This window comes from Guillardia theta, assembly GCF_000315625.1.
Source record: "Guillardia theta CCMP2712 unplaced genomic scaffold GUITHscaffold_53, whole genome shotgun sequence".
NCBI lineage: Eukaryota > Cryptophyceae > Pyrenomonadales > Geminigeraceae > Guillardia > Guillardia theta.
In genome coordinates, this window is record NW_005434621.1 from 347,351 (window position 1) to 367,164 (window position 19,814).

General features: G+C 53.2%; 6 protein-coding genes across 6 annotated transcripts in view; 2 read left to right on the forward strand and 4 right to left on the reverse strand.

Annotated features, from left to right (window-relative positions):
- Positions 1-1,916, reverse strand: part of GUITHDRAFT_141317 (hypothetical protein) — a gene marked incomplete at both ends in the record, with an annotated part of 3,438 nt that extends 1,522 nt beyond the window's left edge. Inside the window, 8 exons of the mRNA XM_005829295.1 lie at positions 22-127; positions 472-559; positions 791-905; positions 1,073-1,177; positions 1,233-1,287; positions 1,341-1,447; positions 1,498-1,654; positions 1,804-1,916. Coding sequence (XP_005829352.1) covers positions 22-127; positions 472-559; positions 791-905; positions 1,073-1,177; positions 1,233-1,287; positions 1,341-1,447; positions 1,498-1,654; positions 1,804-1,916 — 846 coding nt within the window. The remainder of the gene's footprint in view (positions 1-21; positions 128-471; positions 560-790; positions 906-1,072; positions 1,178-1,232; positions 1,288-1,340; positions 1,448-1,497; positions 1,655-1,803) is intronic.
- Positions 1,917-3,657: 1,741 nt separating this feature from the next.
- On the forward strand, positions 3,658-3,819 carry GUITHDRAFT_46005 (hypothetical protein; the record flags this gene model as incomplete). The annotated part of the gene is made up of 1 exon (XM_005829296.1): positions 3,658-3,819. A coding segment is annotated over one exon (162 nt), but the record flags the coding sequence as incomplete, so codon positions are not given.
- A 472-nt stretch (positions 3,820-4,291) lies between these two features.
- On the reverse strand, positions 4,292-5,046 carry GUITHDRAFT_73983 (hypothetical protein; the record flags this gene model as incomplete). Its single annotated transcript, XM_005829297.1, has 3 exons — positions 4,292-4,357; positions 4,411-4,468; positions 4,520-5,046. The coding sequence occupies 3 exons, from the start codon at positions 5,044-5,046 to the stop codon at positions 4,292-4,294; spliced, it is 651 nt and encodes a 216-aa protein (XP_005829354.1).
- A 4,265-nt stretch (positions 5,047-9,311) lies between these two features.
- On the forward strand, positions 9,312-11,272 carry GUITHDRAFT_111653 (hypothetical protein; the record flags this gene model as incomplete). Its single annotated transcript, XM_005829298.1, has 2 exons — positions 9,312-9,316; positions 9,376-11,272. The coding sequence occupies 2 exons, from the start codon at positions 9,312-9,314 to the stop codon at positions 11,270-11,272; spliced, it is 1,902 nt and encodes a 633-aa protein (XP_005829355.1).
- A 784-nt stretch (positions 11,273-12,056) lies between these two features.
- Positions 12,057-13,253, reverse strand: GUITHDRAFT_153599 (hypothetical protein; the record flags this gene model as incomplete). The annotated part of the gene is made up of 6 exons (XM_005829299.1): positions 13,026-13,253; positions 12,879-12,973; positions 12,803-12,829; positions 12,643-12,748; positions 12,334-12,574; positions 12,057-12,281 (listed from the first exon to the last, which is right to left on the reverse strand). Coding segments are annotated over exons 1-6 (802 nt in total), but the record flags the coding sequence as incomplete, so codon positions are not given.
- A 3,654-nt stretch (positions 13,254-16,907) lies between these two features.
- On the reverse strand, positions 16,908-19,431 carry GUITHDRAFT_111655 (hypothetical protein; the record flags this gene model as incomplete). Its single annotated transcript, XM_005829300.1, has 5 exons — positions 16,908-17,429; positions 17,492-18,245; positions 18,298-18,434; positions 18,526-19,088; positions 19,152-19,431. The coding sequence occupies 5 exons, from the start codon at positions 19,429-19,431 to the stop codon at positions 16,908-16,910; spliced, it is 2,256 nt and encodes a 751-aa protein (XP_005829357.1).
- Positions 19,432-19,814: the final 383 nt, after the last annotated feature.

Here is a 19,814-nt window from a genome sequence, read left to right on the forward strand (position 1 = left end):
GGAGGGAGGAGGAGGCAGCACCTTGATATCTCGATGAATTCTACCGTGCATGTGGAGGAAGGAGAGAGCGGAGACAATCTGCTTGCAGAAGTAGGCTATCATGTCCTCCTTCAGCTGCTTCTTCGAGCTGAAGGCAGGAGAGAGTGAGAGGAGCCGGGCAAGGGCAAGAGGAGGTCAACAACTAGTTAGAGGATGCAGGTAATTGCGCGGGATGAAGCAATGGGAAGAGGAGGAGATGCTGGAACAGGACTGCAGAGGAAGAGGAGCATGAGAAGCAAGGGTAGGAGCAGAAGCAAGGGCATGGGCACGAGGGGTAAGAAGAACAGGAGCAGGAGCAGGAGCAGGAGGAACAAGGAGAGCAGGAGCAGCAGGAGCAGGAGCAGGAGGAACAAGGAGAGCAGGAGCAGGAGCAGGAGCAGGAGCAGGAGCAGGAGCAGGAGCAGGAGCAGGAGCGGGAGCAGGAGGCGATACCGGATGAGACTCATGAGAGACCCTCGCTCCATCGCCTCCATCACAATCCAGAGATAATTCTTCCAGAGATAAGAATCGAAGAATTCCACTGCAAGCACTCGTCAGAGAAGGGAAGTGACGACAAAGGCGCTGGATCTGATGCCAGGGAACACAACTTCATCACAGATCATCTCCAGTAGCCTTTCAACAAGCACAAAGACTACATCTTGACGCAACGAGCCACAGATCTTGCTCAGAGTTCCACATCATGTAGCACACACAACAATCACAGCTCCACAACAGCCCCACAACCTCACGGCAACCTTCCGCTCGATCTCACCGACGTTGGGATGCTTGCTCAGCGTCATCATGGCGATCTCGTTCTCGAGAGACGCCATGTTGGTCAGCTTTCCGATCTCGAGCCTCTTTAGCGCCATGAGCTTCTTCGACGAGATCTTGACACAACCTCGTCAGATCACGACGACAGCCGCAAGATGCGGTCAGCACAGGGAGGCGCTGGGGGTAACCAACGGCGTTCATGCACCCGAGAAGGGACACAAGGCAACCTCTTGCTGACGTGGGGGGCACAAGAAACGCAACGAGTTGAGCCTGCTGGGTTTACCTCGTTGGCAAGAAAGACGCATCCGTGTCCTCCCTTCCCGATCTCAGTGAAGCCGCTGAAGGCAAGCATCGGGTCCTCCAGCTTCATCGAGATCGCATTCCGCACCTGCCATGGAAGGATCATGCTGGAGGCGCCGGGCCGCGCCCTCTGCTCTCCTCACCCTCTCCAGCACTGAGCTCTCTGCCGGCAGCTTGACCTTCCTCTCCCTCACGGGACTGCTCAGCTGGATCAGCGGAGCAGGGCTGCAGCAGCCAGGCCTCCTCCTCACCGGTACATCCCCCCAGCTGTGAACTCCAGCACGTCCAGGACTGTCTGTGGATGCTCGAGCGCGTCCTCCTTACTGATCCCCGATGAGAGGAGGAGATCCTCCCAGTCCTTCGGCAGCCCTGCAGTTACACAAGCCCCGCCTGCCTCCTCCTTCCTACCCGCCGGGAGGACCAGTTGGTGGGGATGAGGTATGCAGGGACATCGCCGCTCCCCTCCCCCTCATGGAGCGTAAAGCTGTCGGAGAGCGCATCGCGCCATGCGTCGGGTACCCCACTGACGATGTTCTTGACCGGGTCATGCTCCATGTGGACACCTCTGAAGGAGCGTCAGGCAGAGACGGCAAGGAGGGTGGGAGGGACTGGGACAGGAAGGAGGATGTTGGACAGTTGCAGAGTTGAAGAAGTGATGTTGCAGAGAGGTATCATCAAAGAGGAAAGAGACGATTGTTAGAGCTAGTGGTGAACCTCTTGAAGTCTGACGGAGCAGAAATGTTGAGATCTTCATTCGCTTCCCCTGCCTCCCTATGCCTCGAAGAGCTGCTCAGGTCCTTGGCCAGCTGCGAGAAGATTTCGCCCATCTCTGCAGCATGGCTAGTCATTGATGGAATACAGCCCTTCCATAGAATCATCGCAAGAGATTCCTATGGACGGCCTTTGTCTCCTCAGCTTGCAACTCCTACTACTCCTGCTCGTACCTCGCTACTCCTGCTGCTGGCATGACGGTTTCTACCCTTGTATCTTCCTCTTACTACATCTCTCCCTGTCCCCCCATCCTTTTCTCGTCCTTATCCTCCCCCTCCCCCTCCCCCTCCCCCTCCCTCCCATCCCCAGCCCGGCAGGAACTACATGATAAAAATCGTTCCCTGTGAAGAACATTTCAGTTGTTCCTCCTACAGAACAAAATCAGGGATAGATAGATAGATGGGGGTCATTGTTGGTTAGGAAAGGATGGGGGTAGGGTTAGTCACCTTTCTGCAATTGGAGGGGTGTTAATTACTGTCAGTTGCTCTGTAAGGACCGGGTACTTTGGATTTAAAAAAAAACAACCCATTAGGGGAAACAGAGGGTGTTAACGCACAAAAGGACCGGTGGTCGGGGTCATCATCATGGTTTTGAGTTTGATCGCCCGTTCAGCCGCCCTGATGGCGCCGGCCCAGCGTGACATACTCTCTGAGCTCGCAACATGCTGACCTGTCTCCTTGCTCCAGCTCATGGATGCGTGCTTTGCTAGCATGTCCTCTTCCTCTTCCCCTCCCCTTATCTGTCCTGTCACTTGCTCAATGCTCCACACACCCAGCCGTGTAGAACCGTTTTCATGCTGTCCTTAGATCCTTGGTTCGGGGTGTTGTCCAGAGCTGCGTTGCCGGTCTGTCAGTTGTCGCATCCTTGCATTGCCTTTCTTTGCATTGTGAAACAAGAGACAATGAGAAGTTTTTGTGCATCGACCGTCCACAGGTGTTTTTGACGAGATTGAGCCTGAATTTCAAATTTTGTGCGTTCATCATTCAATCAAGGGGTAGTGGGTGTACTTTTGAGTTTGATTGGAATCAATAAGCACACGAGTGTATCTGTAGTCTCTAACTCGTTTGAACTCCTGGGTCCGCAGGAAGACTTGTTGGAGCTCTAAGATGACTGAGGAAACTTCCAACTTACCAAGCTTTCGCTTTGTACTCGTTTGTTCAGCATCTATGTGAGCGAAACTTACAATGGAGCAGAAACCATCTAAGGCGCCAAAGAAATACAGAAAGCAAATGAGAAGCCATCCGCTCTTCCAGGATGTCCTGCGAGCTTATGTCCTCTGCAAGCGACCGGTGCAGACAGAGATCTGTTTGCGCTGTTCGCTGAGATAGTTTCTAGGTTCTGGGGCCCATCCCAGCTTTGGAGGCCTCAGAGGAAGTCTTGTTCAAGGAATTTGCTGAAGAGGATCACCCCTCCCTCAAGGAAAGCTTCTCTGAGAAGGAGCAAAAGGAGGAGGCGGCACCGGACGTCTCAGCAGAGGAAATGACAAGCTTTTTGCAATCTGCGATCTCGTCCATGAAACAGCATCGTGAAGAGGTAGAGAGTCTGATCAAGATACGTGATGCATGCTGCGAACAATACCTGGAATTCCTCAAGAACACGTGGACCGAGCACCTGCAAGCCAGATCAGATTCAAAAGTGTCAGGAGCTGGTGACTTGAAGCTCAACAGGCCATCGATCGATCATTCCAGCTCGAACGAGCAAGGTACTTCTTCTTGCGTACTGTCAGACTCTGAGCTTGCACCTCCCGATTTTTTTTCAGACCCGAATGCCCCTCGACCAGAGAAGAGACGGAGGGAGAACCTGCCCTCACAATCAGTTTCAGTTCTCAAAGAGTGGATGCGAAACAATATCAAACGGCCTTACCCGACGGATCAGGACAAAGTAGAGCTGGCAGCACTAGCAAACATTACAACACAACAGGTTTCCAATTGGTTTGTCAATGCGAGGAAGAGAATTTGGCAACAAATGCTGGAGGATAAGTTTGGAAGAGATCAAGCGAATGCATTAATTCCAAGTGAAGCATGCTCTTGCGTATTCTTCGTCTGAATACTGTGTTGCAGATCGTGTGAGACCAGGTGAATACGACCCAGTCGCGATGCAGTTTCAGGTTGGCCTTGTGAGGAGGAGGTTTGGGCTGCTAACTAGAGCACATAGGGTGCGAGCTACGCTGCTGTCTCAGCGCTGATACAAGTGCGTCCGACAGGAGCGGCAGCAGCGCTCCTGGGAACTCCTCCAATCCCTACCACTTCGCAGGCACCCTCAGGTGGCTAACGAGAGCAGATTGATCCAAGTCTCTGAACGTTCCTGTGAAGGTGGTTCCAAAACGACAAGCTCCTAGAGCTCATGATGCTGAATTGTGTCGAGTGAGGATAGATATTCAGTACAAACAGATTTGTGAAATGTTGTGCTCGTCGAAACACGAAATGCCATATCAAATAGATCTTTTTGCAACGACTAAGTGTGTTGTCCCTAAGTGATATGACTTGCTTTCCACGACCTGGTATGAGAAACAGCAGTTATGACATGAAACCTCCGAGTCTCTATGTTCACCTGCAGACCTGACTTGCTGACGATGTCTCTAATGTCTCGATTCCACCAGCAGCCCCACCTGCAATCACCAGGAGTGAGCAGGCGGTAATGGGGCGGATACGATCGCTACTTCTTCGCATGGTTCGCTGCAGATCTATCGAGCATCCAGTTCAGAGGTGTAAACCAGGAACGACCGTGCTCCAACAGCAGAATCTTCCCGTCCACCTTGCACACCCTCTGCATTTCCTGCAAGCTTGCCAGGGGATCTTCGTAGCTACAGATCCCAAACGTGTCGACAACGGTGTCGAAGCTCTGATCCAGGAACTTCAAGTCTGCAGTGTCCATCACGTGGATTGATTCCACGTTTGGCGAGCTCTTGGACTGGCAAATCTTCGCCATCGCTTCACAGTTGTCTGCTGCTGTAATCCGGCAATCTGATGGATACAGATCAAAGTTGTGTCCAGTCCCCGATGCAACCTCGAGCACCTTGCCCCGAGCATGATGTAGCAGCGCCTTACGAGCCTTATCTATCCCAAGCCATGCCTCCCCGGAGCAGACATCCTTCTCGTAGGTTGAAGCTCCATGCTCATACGCAGCCTTCCTGTCCTCTTCCGTGACCGGCGAGCATGTGGAGGAGGGCTTAGCACATGCATTCATCGTCGCATACACACCAGCTGCATATCCTGCAACACCCACGACACCACCCATCAACCACACCGCACTGGAAGCCTTCTTTGCCGCGGGAGATGGCAAGGTCAGCGACCTCTTGTTTGTATCGCGGAGCACATTAAACCGTCGCAGGAATATCCACATGGAATGTTCCCTCCCCCCTACTATCCCCATATCAGCTGTTAACCTCATCCTGACCCCAACCCGCACAGCACAGATCCTTTCCCCTGCCATCTTTCTCCACCTAGCCGCACTTGCATGGGCGTACCGCAGCATTCTTGCTCTGCCTTGTCGGAAAAGCAGGATCATCCAGTGACCCGCCTCAGTCAGATGCACACCGGGGCCCGATGGTCGTTAGAATTGTAACGTCTATAACGACCGTGTCTTCAACCGCCGTCCGTATATCCGAACGTGGTGTAACGGTCACAACTAAGGCAGCCGTGACCGCGCTTCTGACTTCGGAATTCTCTATAGAAGGGTCATAGAGGGGTCCTAGGAAGTGGGATATAGAGAAACACTGGGGTACCCCCCGGCTTATAATATGGATCACGTAGAGGGTCAGGGTGTCAGGTCAAGGGGATGCTCCGTAAAAGTCCACATAAGGGGTACTTTGAGTGAGGAAAAGGGGGGTAGTATTTGACTCGTGACTGGAGACACTCGAAAGTCATAGCAGGGCGCACCGTAGTGGGGTGGGTCATACGATCAGATGGTGCAATCTCCAAATTCCGGGGGTAGGGGTACTTTGCAATGTGAGGACTCACTGAAGCCTTCACCGGTACCATAGAAGAGATTTTGATGGAACATACGGGGTGGGGTGAAATAAACGGGGGGGTGGGGGTGCAGTTGATATTCGACGGGCACGGGGGGGCGTACAGAGCGACTCCGAGGCCGTCAAGGTTGACTCTTGGAGGTCCAAAGAGGCGGGGGCGCGGGGTAGGGTGGTTCGGTCAGGATCGCCAACAAGTTTCGTCGAAGGGTGGGTCCAATTAGCTCCACGGGAGGGGTACAGGAGAGGGGATGGGGTGTATTTGAAGACAGGATAAACTTTTTGAGTTTTAAAATGCAGGTGGAAGGGGATGGAAGGGGGTACGGATGTGGCAAAGGAGGGGGTAGGGGGTCGATTTGATTGCCTGGAAAGTGGGGGTAGTGGTGTTCGGTACAGCCGGGGGTGCGATTGAAAGTGAGAGGTGGGGGTGAAAGTTGGTGAAAAGGAGGGGTAGTCTAGTAGCTGAATCGGTTAATGATGTCTCGCGAGAATTCTCGTTGATAATCAAAGGACCACCCCTCTAAAGTCCGTTCTAAGTACCGGTACAAAGACTCGAAACTATTGACCCAATACTACTGAGGGTGATCTGATACAAGGATAAAGGCATTGGACGGGTAGGGTGGGGTGGCTGCGGAATGGCAGACGATTGCCGCCAGGAAGGGGGGGGAATGCGGACAAGGAGGAGGAGCAAGGGTCCGCAGTCCTGGATGTTACCTTTGTTCATACAACTATCGTTCTGTCTCGATACAATCCAAGGTGATTTTTATGAAAATTTCATAGCGTTGTTGGCACCGGTTCTCCTCATGTTGCCTTTCGGTGATGATTTCGTTGATCTCTAAATCACCCCCTGCATGTACAAAGAAGCACGTGTTATCGTTTATTGCTTAGATGCATGATTATGCTCCCTTCTCTATGTTCCTATCATTTGTTCGGTTTTCAAACAGTGTAAAAGCGCTGATGTTACTTTCTGTTCGAAGATGTTCTAGAAGATACATGGCTAACTTTATGGATGATCCAGCTAATGCACAACAAACGACGTTCTCCACGGTCATCTCCAGCTCCAGCAGCACTCCATTCTACAGCTCCAGCAGCACTCCATTCTACAGCTCCAGCAGCACTCCAATTATAGGCTCAACATACACCATAGAAGTCTCTAACTTCACAGAGTCATCAAGTTCCAGCACACCAATCTTGGACATTACAACATTCGAGACAAATCCAAGCTCGACCCTCAATGTTCCAGAATCGAGTCCAACGTTTCTCGCTTCATCAAGCTCCAGCACGCCGGCAGCTCAAACGATCGAGGCAACTTCTACAATGCAAACAATAGGAGAAACCTCGACGCCGATCGAGTCGTCCAGCTCCAGCACGCCGGCAGCAGAGGAAGAGACGTCCTCTACCACGACGCCGGAGCCGACAGCACAAGAGCAGTCATCGAGCACAGCCGAGGCAGAGCAGGGGGTAGGAGAGACCTCTACCACGACGCCGGAGCCGACAGCACAAGAGGAGTCATCGAGCACAGCCGAGGCAGAGCAGGGGGTAGGAGAGACCTCGACGCCGATCGAGTCGTCCAGCTCCAGCACGCCGGCAGCAGAGGAAGAGACGTCCTCTACCACGACGCCGGAGCCGACAGCACAAGAGCAATCATCGAGCACAGCCGAGGCAGAGCAGGGGGTAGGAGAGACCTCGACGCCGATCGAGTCGTCCAGCTCCAGCACGCCGGCAGCAGAGGAAGAGACGTCCTCTACCACGACGCCGGAGCCGACAGCACAAGAGGAGTCATCGAGCACAGCCGAGGCAGAGCAGGGGGTAGGAGAGACCTCGACGCCGGAGCCGACAGCACAAGAGGAGTCATCGAGCACAGCCGAGGCAGAGCAGGGGGTAGGAGAGACCTCGACGCCGATCGAGTCGTCCAGCTCCAGCACGCCGGCAGCAGAGGAAGAGACGTCCTCTACCACGACGCCGGAGCCGACAGCACAAGAGCAGTCATCGAGCACAGCCGAGGCAGAGCAGGGGGTAGGAGAGACCTCGACGCCGGAGCCGACAGCACAAGAGCAGTCATCGAGCACAGCCGAGGCAGAGCAGGGGGTAGGAGAAACCTCGACGCCGATCGAGTCGTCCAGCTCCAGCACGCCGGCAGCAGAGGAAGAGACGTCCTCTACCACGACGCCGGAGCCGACAGCACAAGAGCAGTCATCGAGCACAGCCGAGGCAGAGCAGGGGGTAGGAGAGACCTCGACGCCGGAGCCGACAGCACAAGAGCAATCATCGAGCACAGCCGAGGCAGAGCAGGGGGTAGGAGAGACCTCGACGCCGATCGAGTCGTCCAGCTCCAGCACGCCGGCAGCAGAGGAAGAGACGTCCTCTACCACGACGCCGGAGCCGACAGCACAAGAGGAGTCATCGAGCACAGCCGAGGCAGAGCAGGGGGTAGGAGAAACCTCGACGCCGATCGAGTCGTCCAGCTCCAGCACGCCGGCAGCAGAGGAAGAGACGTCCTCTACCACGACGCCGGAGCCGACAGCACAAGAGCAATCATCAAGCACAGCCGAGGCAGAGCAGGGGGTAGGAGAGACCTCGACGCCGATCGAGTCGTCCAGCTCCAGCACGCCGGCAGCAGAGGAAGAGACGTCCTCTACCACGACGCCAGCCGCGAGTTCATCAGAAGAAGCTACGACCTCGACGACGCCGGCAGAGGCCACGACCTCTACGACGACGGCAGAGGCCACGACCTCTACCACGACGGCAGAGGCCCCCGCCTCTACGACGACGGCAGAGGCCACGACCTCTACCACGACGGCAGAGGCCACGACCTCTACCACGACGACGGCAGAGGCCACGACCTCTACCACGACGCCGGCAGAGGCCCCCGCCTCTACGACGACGACGGCAGAGGCCACGACCTCTACGACGACGGCAGAGGCCACGACCTCTACCACGACGGCAGAGGCCACGACCTCTACGACGACGGCAGAGGCCACGACCTCTACGACGACGGCAGAGGCCACGACCTCTACGACGACGGCAGAGGCCACGACCTCTACCACGACGGCAGAGGCCACGACCTCTACGACGACGGCAGAGGCCACGACCTCTACGACGCCGGCAGAGGCCCCGACCTCTACGACGACGACGGCAGAGGCCACGACCTCTACGACGCCGGCGGAGGTCACGACCTCTTCCACGACGGCAGAGGCCACGACCTCTACGACGCCGGCAGAGGCCCCGACCTCTACGACGACGACGGCAGAGGCCACGACCTCTACGACGCCGGCAGAGGCCACGACCTCTACGACGACGGCAGAGGCCACGACCTCTACGACGACGGCAGTCATAGCTTCAACGACGACGACGGCAGAGGCCACGACCTCGTCGACCACGGCGCAGGTTGCGTTGTCAACGCCGATCGAAACGACCGAAACGCTCCCGGATAAAACAAGCGTATCAGTCTTTGTTCCAACTACCACACCTGCTTCGGTTTGCGGCAATGGCGTAAAGGAGTTGGACGAGCAGTGCGATGATGGGAACACACGACCTTATGACGGCTGCAGCTCTTTCTGCACGATTGAAAGACTGTGGACGTGCACTACATTGAGTGAGCTCTCAGTTTGTCGTCTCATCAACCCCCCTGCTTTCTCTGGAGTGCAGATCTTCGCCAATACCACCTACACCAAGTCTACTTGCCTTTTCCGTGTCACTGTTTCGGCGAATTTCTATTTCAAGTCTGCAACGACTGTTACCATCGGAGGGCTTAAGTTGAGCACAAATCAGACGACTGTTGATATTGTCAGCACCGACTTGTCTCCCAAGGCCTCATGGGATATTACATCAGGGTTCCTCACTGTCAACGTCACGAATCCTGACACAAATTTTTTGTTCTTCACTCTTGTTGGTTCCAGCCCCCTCGTTCCGCAAACCGCAGTCCAAGTTGAAGCCTCTTGTTTCCAGTGCATCGCAGATTTGCCCAACACTTCTGTTCCCACATTTTCTGCACAATGGCCTCTCAGCTTCACAGACCTCCCAAAACCCTCATGCGTTCTTCCACGCTTTGGTCCAAACTGTGAGTTCACATGCCAAGGGTTGGTTGTCGTGGACAAATGTGTGTGTTTGACAGGCCAGTTTGGTTTCACATGTAACCAAACAGCTGTCAAGCTAGCTGACAGCCCTCCTCCGAAACAAGTAGTCCCTGATGCTCCAGCAACCATCACGTCTAGCAGCGGAATTGGTGTTAGAATCCCTGCGGGAGCTCTCACGAGTGGAATCACGATCTCTGTGGATGTCTATGAAGTGAAGAACCTTGACGTCGGCGTCCAGAAGGACACCATCACTCCTGCTGGGCCAGTCGTTGTATTCGAGCCATCTGGCATAAGGTTTGAAAAGCCAGTGGAAATCTTCACTCCCTTTGACCCCACCAGGATTCCACCAGGCAAGTCCGCGTTCGTCTTCTACAACAATGAGTCAGCGTTCCCTCCCTGGCAAAGACAAGAAAGTGAAGTGGTTCCGGGAAAGAACCTCACAAGGGCTCTTGTGTATCACTTCTCAGGATACATGTCTATGGCTGCCGACCCGCCAGTAATCCCTTCCCTCTCCTCCAACGCCTCCGTCGTTGTCACGGTCTCCAGCACCCCAGCATCGTCAACAACAACCCCAAAGCCCTACGCGGCCCCTCTTGGGTTGATCCTCGGGTTGATTGGCGGCGGAGTTGGAGTGATGGTGACTATGAGTGCATCCCTGGTGGTATATCGATACTCCAAGAAAGCAAGGCAGGCTGAAGACATCGTGGAGGAGTTTTCTCCAGTCATGGCAGATACTGGCCTGGCCTCAGCTTCTCTTGTATTGCATGATAACCCTGAAGGTCTTCCTGACTCCATGACTCGAGAATTGAACGGAGAACGAGGGCAGCAGCAGCAGCAGCAGGATGAGCAGCAGCAGCAGCAGCAGGATGAGCAGCAGCAGCAGCAGGATGAGGAGCACGAGCACGAGCACGAGCACGAGCAGCAGACACATCTTGATGAAGAAGCAGAAGAGCCGATTTTCCAGGAGATCGAACAAGAATCTACAGTCTCTCCGCGTTTGATCGAAGCACAGGGCAGCGTTCTCGGCAGGTTTTGGCCTGCTCAGATATCGTTGGAAGGAGGATCGGTCTCAGCTTCCATCGTCATGCAGGGCAGCGAGTTGCCGTCAGCGCAAAGCCCTTCCACGCCCTCGTACTACCAGAGAGAGACAGTGACAAGTGATGACGAGTCAGAGATCGCTGAGTTGAAGACGGAGGACTTCCCTTCCTTCCGCTTCCCCCGGCATCCTCCTGCTAGCGGCGCCGTCTTCGTGTCTAGCTTCCTCTACTCCTCCCAGGACCTCGCTCCCATCGACGCAGAGCCCGACGAGTTCCACGAGGCCTATCCGGCGTCACCGGGCACAAGCATGACTTCAAAGACTATCATCTTGTAAGGTGGATCCGCACATGTCATCCTCTTTCACATTTATTGTTTCCTGTGTAACCATAGCAGACTAAAGTAACTGAAATTATGAAAAATCTCCTTCGCTGCCTCCTCATCTTGTTTTCATCCTTTTTCTCCTCTTCCCACCAGCACCAGCATCACCAACACAAGTGTAATGCATTTGTAGCCTACACTGGTTTCTTTAATATTCAACATTCATTTCAAGCGTGAAAGTTCGACTATGCGATACCGACGCCTTCTCCTGACGGAGAATCCTTCCAGTCCCTGGTTCCTTATCAGTCTCCCTCCCCTCCTCAGCCATCGCGTGTCACCCGTCTCTCGAAGGGATCTTGTGACCCGGCGATCCTCTCTTGCCCTGGCACTTGCGGCCTACTTTGGTCATGCTATGCCCAGATGTGTCTGTTCTCGGAGATCGCTCATCTCCGCTTGAGCTTTGAATTCCTGAGCTTTTCCTCCTGTTGCGTGTTGCATTGTCCTCATCGAAGTTGCTGCTTGAGGATGGGCGATACCTAAATGAACATTACCTTGGCGGAAACAAACTAATGAATCCTCTTACCAGAGATTTCGATACGCTTCCTCTACTCGGTCAAGGTTTCCACCTTCCTTTTGCAGACTGTCTCGGTGCTTCTGTTGCCTTTCTTGCTGTTTCGGGTATCTGCCACTAGGTAAACAAGTAACATTATCAAGGAACTAAAATGAAAACCTAAACTTAATTTCTTGCTCCTCGTAGGGTCTATGGCGCCGATAGTATATTTCATCATCGGTGATCTCCTCACTGCTCTCGTTCTGGCCTCCATCATTTGACGCACCGTTGCTGGGGCTCAGTTGCATTCTTGGTTTTGCATACTTGGAACCAACAGACATACTCCTGCTTCTCTGATAAACAACCTCCTTCCTCTGAGATATCACACGCCAATTTGGAATCTCAATCTCTTTGGCCTTCACTATCTCTATTTTTGTCTGTACTCTCGGGCCCCCATAGACGTAATCATCAATTCCTGACAGACAAGACTCAACTTCAAGTCAAAATTTGTGGAAACATCGACTCACCCCAATCTCTGGTACTCGAAGAATCCCTTGGAGTGTTGGGCATTGATGAGGGTCCAAGCCTGGGTGATGAAGCAGCTGATCTCTGCCCCGTCAGCGCAGCAATTGACTTGTTCTTCTTCGTGCTGCAAGGAGTGTGTGGATCCCCATCTGAACGCGATGAAGCAAAATTTTTCCCATTCTTTCCATTGCTCGGTGCGGGTGATTTCGGAGACGTACTCTTGCCAGACAACTTGATTACCACCTGTCATTAACAAACAAACAAAAGCAGGAATTTCAGTATTGAAATCCATACAACCTGATGTTCAATACCTTCTGTCCTGTAGAGGTTACCAACTTCCGGGTGCCGTTCGTGTTTAGCGATAAATCTTTTCCATGCCCAGCAAATCTACCATTCGAATCTCTTTCTTGCAATTTGCTATTCCATGGAATCACTAACACAAAATGATTTGCAGTGAGCAAAGGAATTAACCTGTTGTCTGTGCGAAAACCATTCGCTCTGTGCACATGTTTGTGAGAACACATCACATTAGAAAGCAAAATAGTACCCTTTCGTGAATGACATAGCAACTCCAGATCGATGCCGTTTTCGAGCTTCTTGTTCATGAGCTTCCCTTTGTAGTACACTCACTGGCATAGCGGCCTACAAATGGATATGATCAACTTGCCATCCTCAAGACATTCTTGACGTTCACCTGGACAAGCTTGCGCCTTCGCCCTCCTAGTGTTTGTTTCCAATCGACTGCACGAACACACCCCCACGACGACTCCGCAAACCCAACGTCATTGTTTCTGATCTCACTCTCTTCATTGCTACTTGTCTTCTCATTTCCATGATCTGCACTATTCATCCCGTTTGGAAACCCAGCAGAAACTGCATGATGCCCTCTCTTTGAAGGTAGGTGTAATGTACACTGACATTTTTCGGCCCGTGCCTTGTTCAAAGCATTGAGCAGCAGATCTCGTTGTAGGGCAAGCAGCTCAATTTGAGACCGCATCCATTCCTGCCTCCATTTCAGAGCACGTACCTGGAAACATACCATCAACAAAATTAATGTGAGACTGATAATCATTACTTGAATGAAAGCATTTCCCAAATCAACTTCTTCGGAAGAAGTTCGTTTTTTCCTCTTCTTTGACGTGGATTCATTAGTATCGTCCTGCTCATCTTTTCGTTCTGACGCGTCCGGGGTCTTGATTGCCTCGTCAGCCGAGACATCGGTCTCATTAGGGTCCACTGATTCCATGGGACATGATCCATCGTTAATTGCTTCTTTCGGGACAGCCATTTGCAAAAGAACTTGACTATGTCAGGTTAAATCCAACACAAATTTCACACGTTTTCTTTTGTACTTCGCCTTGCGATCAATGAGACAAGTTACACTTCTGTCAACTTGTTCTACAGCAGAAAGTCAAGAGAGGGTTTCTCAAATGAAATCACATGACAACAATCAAATATAGAGAGAATTTGGCATTCTAGTCTGTCATGGTTGATTTTCGATTGGGAGGGTTCAGTGTAAGAATCTGAGGGGTAGCATACAAATGGTTACAGCCAGGTATCTTACATTCAGGGCGATTGGCAGAACATCATGAGCGATAGGACTGGTCAAAGTGCACCATTCCGGGCCCTTTCGTAAAGTTGACACGGCAAAGGCAAAGGTGTGATTGATCAATGGGCAGTGCTTATCATATCCTTCGGATATAGATTAGATCCATGATCGAGTGAAAAAGGATGCAGACTCAACCATATCAGCTCTCCATGCTGCACATTAATTCAACTGCTGAAAGTAGCCTCAACGCAACGAAGGGGTTCGCCGAGACGTCCTGTATACACCAAAGTCAGGCACAAGAACAGCTCACTGATATCTATGCAATCCAAATACTTTCACTTTCATTTCATGCCACTCTCTATGATTCAATCGACCACATCACACGATGAGGATTAATTCAGCCTTACACAACATACATCATTCGTGGTACTTCGTCTACCAAGGCATTACAGTTCAGTGTGGCAGTCATACATTCTATCATACTTAGCCATAGATCACTCTGTCATTCAAGGAGCATCCAACTGAAACCATGCAACAGAGAAGTGAAAGAAGCAAGGTTTAATTACCCAACAGACATTCTAGAAGGCAAATGAGTTTTCTAGAAAGAAATTGAGTCTGACCAAGAGATCAAAGTGTAAACAACCAGTTGAAGGGTTAGCAAACAAGTTCGTTTAACAAGCTGGGCCTCCAAAATGAGGAAGAGGTGAAAAATGAGAGAGACACGGAAAAAGGAAGGAGGGACATTCAACTGCAGATGCAGCTATGAGGGTATCGAACGCCGGAGCAAAGAGCAACCTCAAGAGCAACAGGAAGAAGCAGGGAAGAGAAGAAGCAAGGGAGAACTGCTGATAGTGAGTGGGTATAGTTTGCAGAGCCAGCAGAGGAAGAGGAGAGCGCTGGAGCAGATGAGGAACAGCATGCTGGGGAGGGTTACAACGATGAGACCGAGGACTGCATAGAGAAGGGGAAGGGGCCCGGCGCGGTAATATGCACAAAGGGGGTAGGGTGGTGAGTAATGGCAAAGAGTGTCTGTAAAGGAGGGGTCATTTTAGACATTGAAAGGGGTAGGGTCATTGTGCGGAAATGGGAGATTGTGGGGTGGTGATTAGCAAGGGGTACATCGGCCATGAGGATATTTTTCGCTGGGTAGGGTATTCTAAAATTGGGGTTGCTCATTACGGGGGTTATATGAAGTAGAGATGAAAGGGCAAAGAGATGAAGTATGCCATAATATATTAGTATTTCACTAGATAAATAAGAGACCTTGGGCAAAAATTATCAGAAGAGACCTCCTTGATAAGAAAGAGGTGTATGGATACACAGATACAGCCTTAGGGATGGGTGGTCCGAGTCATGCGCACAAGGGGTCTTGGGGTTGGTTGCTTGTCTAGAGGGGGTGGTGAGACCGGCGCGGAAGATGGAAATCTGGGAGTACAGTCCACTAAGGGTGGGGTACTATTTGGTAATCATCAGGGGTACTTTAGAAGTGTGAAGTAGATGGGTGGGTCCTTGGGCAGGGCGGTTCTTCCTGGTGGGTCCTGGGGCCATATGCCGCATACTAAATATGGTAGGTAGGGTAGGTATGAGGGAGGTTATGTATGGTGGGGTGGAATATAAACATTCCAGGGCAGGGTAGGGTCGGTAAGGCGAGGAGTACTGAAATTGTAGGGAAAGAAGGGGTAGAGAAATAATGAGGTTACAGAGTACGGTAGGGTAGGCTGTGTACCTGGGTCTTGACCAAGCAACTTGAGAGAATTTGCGGGGTAGTCTTTCGATGATACGGGTGCTTCCAACTCTTGTGTATATCATAGGGTGGGTGGGTAGGAATCACTGCAGGGCAGGTAAGGGATGAGATTACCTCGGTGACTCGAGCTACCGGGGGTGGTATAAGAACATGGAGGGGTTGTGTCGAACCTCGTAACGATGGTGTGAAACTAGATTATCAAAGAGAAGATATTTGTAATTGAAGCAATAATAAAATGAGGTAAGGTATCAGGTTGCCCTTCATGCTCAGCACAGAACAGGAGGTGCCGTTTCACCAGGGTAGGGTTAGACTGAGTTCCATACAGTTGGGTGGGGACAAGTGAATGATGTTCCGAGGGGTGGGTGTGGGAGAGCAGGGGTTGTGACTTCGGGGTGAATAAAGGAAGCTAAATGTAGGGGGTACCTGTAGCGATAGAGATCAAGGGGAATCAGCAGGGTAGGGGGGTCATAAGGTTGGGACGAGTTTGAACGGCGAGGTAGTAGTGAAGGAAAAGGTAGGGTAGGGTGCTGAACCGGTAGGGTCAGAGGTTGGGAAGGGTTTTCCCGGGGTAGTAGGGAGGGTGGTGGGGGTGGGTGGAATGTGAGGTGTCCTACTCGTTGAGCCCCGGACATGTTCTGGTGTCAACTTTTAAATTCGTTTCATTTTGATTTCAAAATACATCGACCGACTGATCAAATATAAATATATATACATATGTACAAAATGATGACTGGTACAGCTTTCAGTACCATAAATGGCTAATAAAAAGTATGTAGAGCTGTATAAATTAGTTTTATTGGAAATTCAGTCGTCGAATTGCAAATTTTTGGAAAGTGTCCTAAAAATGGTTTGAAAATATTCATCAAATTTTGTTGATAAATTTCAAAACCGAAGGTGCCTTTTACAGGTCCCGGATAAAGTTCAACTCAATGATATTGCCTAGTGACCGTACTAGGCGGGTCGCCGCGGTCACCGGGTACCGGGCCGGGCCGGGCCGCAACCGGGCCGCCGGGCGGCCTTGAGTGCACCGTACGGTCGGTTCGGGCTTGAAGCCGCCCGGCCGCTGACTCAGTCTGAGGCTTGAACCGTTGAACGGCAGCCTCCGTGTCAGGCTCGGCCGGGCCGGGCGGCCGCGCCGCGCTTACTAGTAAGGCTTGCGGCCTGTGCGGCCGCCCCGTTGACAGAGCCTCCCGGACTCCGAGGCTGCCTCTATTACAGAACCACGAGTCACTGAGTATGGCGGCGGCGGCACTCAGCCATCAGCCAGTGCGGCGCGCGCGGCGTCAAAGGAGTTGATGTCCCGACAAAGTGACGACGCAGTCGCTTCCTGCTCCCTCCACGCACACAGCCAGGTGCAAGGGGCCTCGAAGACCCTTCACCTCGCCCCCCAGCCGCTCATGCGCTCTCCAGAACGACAGGACGTCTGAGCTGAAGTCCATACAGCACAAGATCTCGTCCCCCTCCTTCATGTCCGCCCCGACGAACCCGAGGATGGAGCCATCGCGCATCAGGCAGCCGTCAGAAGACAGCCACCACGAGTTGCCGTCTTCCTCCACCTCCAGTCCAGCTCTCCCTCTCGCCGAAGGACCAGGAGCCGCCGCCGGCCGCATACACCCCAAATGGAGGAGCCCCTTTCCCCGCAGGCGCTCTATCTTGACCTTGCAGACGTGCCTCCCCTCGGAGAAAGCCGTCGAGCACAAGGCCGTGTGTCTCTCCGTCGATCTCTTGGGCGGAGAGTCAAGTGGGGATGAGGAGAGGAGAGGACAGCAGGGAGAGTGTATCAGCGTCCGTCCTGAGTTGGCGACCTGATCGCAAGAGGACGGGAGTCAGAATGGGGAACAGGACAAGCATCGGCTCTTGGGAGTACCTGGAACGCACTGGAGGGGCGATCGAAAGTGAGGAACCTTTGTGATGCGTCCGACAGAGAGCGGGAAGCGGCTTGCATGGCGACGGAGCCATGGATGTAGTCGGAGAGAGTGGTATCTCGGAGCGAGGAGAGATGCCCCCCATTGCGCCCGACCCCCGTTAGCCTCCTCTCGTCCGCCAAGAGACAATGAACGAGCGCACGTTTGTGAACGCTGTACCTCTCCCTCTGCTGCTGCTGCTGCTGCTGCTGCTGCTGCTGCTGCTGCTGCTGCTGCTGCTGATCCCTCGCTGTCGACTGCTCGAGAACTCCACGAGCTCCTTCGTCAGCGATGCCTTTATCTCTCGTCTCTGCTTCTGTCTCTTGCAGACCACCTTGTTTGGTAGGAGACTGAGGGGAGGGACATGCTGCCATGTCATGTTCTCTTACTTGGGTCTGAACATCAACCTCCAAGTCACTTAGCTTGTCGACGATTTCTTTGCAAGACAGTTCGATCTCGGTCCTCAGCCTTGTTTGTTCCCTCAAGTTGTTCTGCAGTTCCTCTGTCTTCCTTCTGAGAGCCTCCATCTCTCTCTCTAGCTCTGCGACCTTGGCTTCTTGCCTCGTCAAGGCCTGTCTCGCTTCTCCACATTGTTTGACAGCCTGAGAGACGGCGAGGGCGCTTGCTCTTGCCAGCCCTTCCATCTCCTTCGCCTCCTCCGCTGCCTCATCAAACTTCCTGCTCGCCTCCTCCAAGTCACTAGAGAGCTTGTCGACTCTGAAGTCCTCGTCTCAGGTCTCACTTGTATCGCCAACAGCCGCTTGCTCACCTGAGTTGGACTGCCTCCTGCTCCTTCATCAGCCTCGCAGCCGCACGTCTTCCCTCCTCAGTCGACCGCAGCGCGCGCTCGTTGACGACGCTGCTATCAAGGAACTTGGTATGCACCATCCGGTGTTCTGCTGCCACCTGCACTAGCCCATCACACCGACACCACCAGCACAAGTTTGACAAGCTGCCGCATCGTCAAGCCCTTGCTGGGGCCCAGCAACAGTCTCACCTTGTCAAGTCTGGCTGCAACTTCTTCAGCCTCCAAGCACTCCACCTGGTGAATCAGCTCCTGCATTATCAGCTCCATCAGAGGTCGCCCGACGCCTCTCGATCCCCACAGCGACGCCTCCTGCCGCCTCAAGTTGCCCACATGCTCCAACACAGTGCCGTCCACAACGGAGGGTTGCGCGTCTTGGAAGGAGCGCGAGAAGTAGTGATCGGAGTAAGCTTGTTCCACGATGAGATCAACTGCTTGTTTGTAGGCCTCTCTCGCGCTGTTGAGCTCCTGGTACCCCAGTTCCCTCTGCCTCGACAAGTCCAGGTCTCGCTCCAGGAGATGCTCGTGTTCAGTCTGCAGCTGGAAGTCTTGCTGGGAGAGCGAGATCAGCTGCTGACGAGTCTTGAGACTCTCTCCCTCCCTCTCGTCAATCTCCATCTTCGCCACCTCAAGCTTGCGCTGCAGCTCCCTCGCTGTCAGCAGAAGAGGAGCGAGCAGCTTCTCCACTTGGGTCTTCTTCATTCGCCTCATCTCCATGATTTCTTTCGATCGCAGGAGGCGAAGTTTGTCCCTGTCTGCGAGAGCTCAGACGTCAGTGACGGAAAAGTGCGAGAAAGAGGAGGTGAGGTCGGGCAGACCTGAATCCCTGTCTGCCTTGAGCTGCTCCATCTCGGCCTCGTCCAGCTTGACTTGGAGGAGTCGGAGAGTTTCCTGCTCCCTCGCTCGACTCGCTTCGAGCGCGGCGATCTCTTCCTCCATGGCCTCCAGGTCTTTCTTTGACCTCTGGATCTCGTCCGCATGGTAGGAAATCAGCTCCTGATGAGCTTCTAGCTTCTTGCGCAGTGCAGACGCCCTGCCAGAACGCTCCCCTGTGGGAGTTTGCAAGGATGAATCGAGCGACCTTGAAGTCTCATGCATGACGCTTCAGCTACTATCCCGATCAAGCCCTCATCTTTTCTTGCTTCATCTCATCCTCAATCCGAGGGCGTACCCGGAAATGTTATCTTCCCTCAGTTCCACGTGTTGATCGTTGATGCTTCCCCCTCCTAGCTCCTGGCTCCTGGCTCCTGGCTCCTGGCTCCTGGCTCCTGGCTCCTGGCTCCTGGCTCCTGGCTCCTGGCTCCTGGCTCCCTTCCCCATGCCCCCCACACCCCCGGGTACCCAGTGTTTAGGGCCCTGCTGGTTCATTTCCAGTCGGTCCCACCCAGGAAGGCAACGAGGGGGATAAGAGTCGAGCTCACCACCTCTGCTGGCGTCAGACGTAGAGCATCGTGACAAGTGTAGGAGAGGTCAGTGTTTCT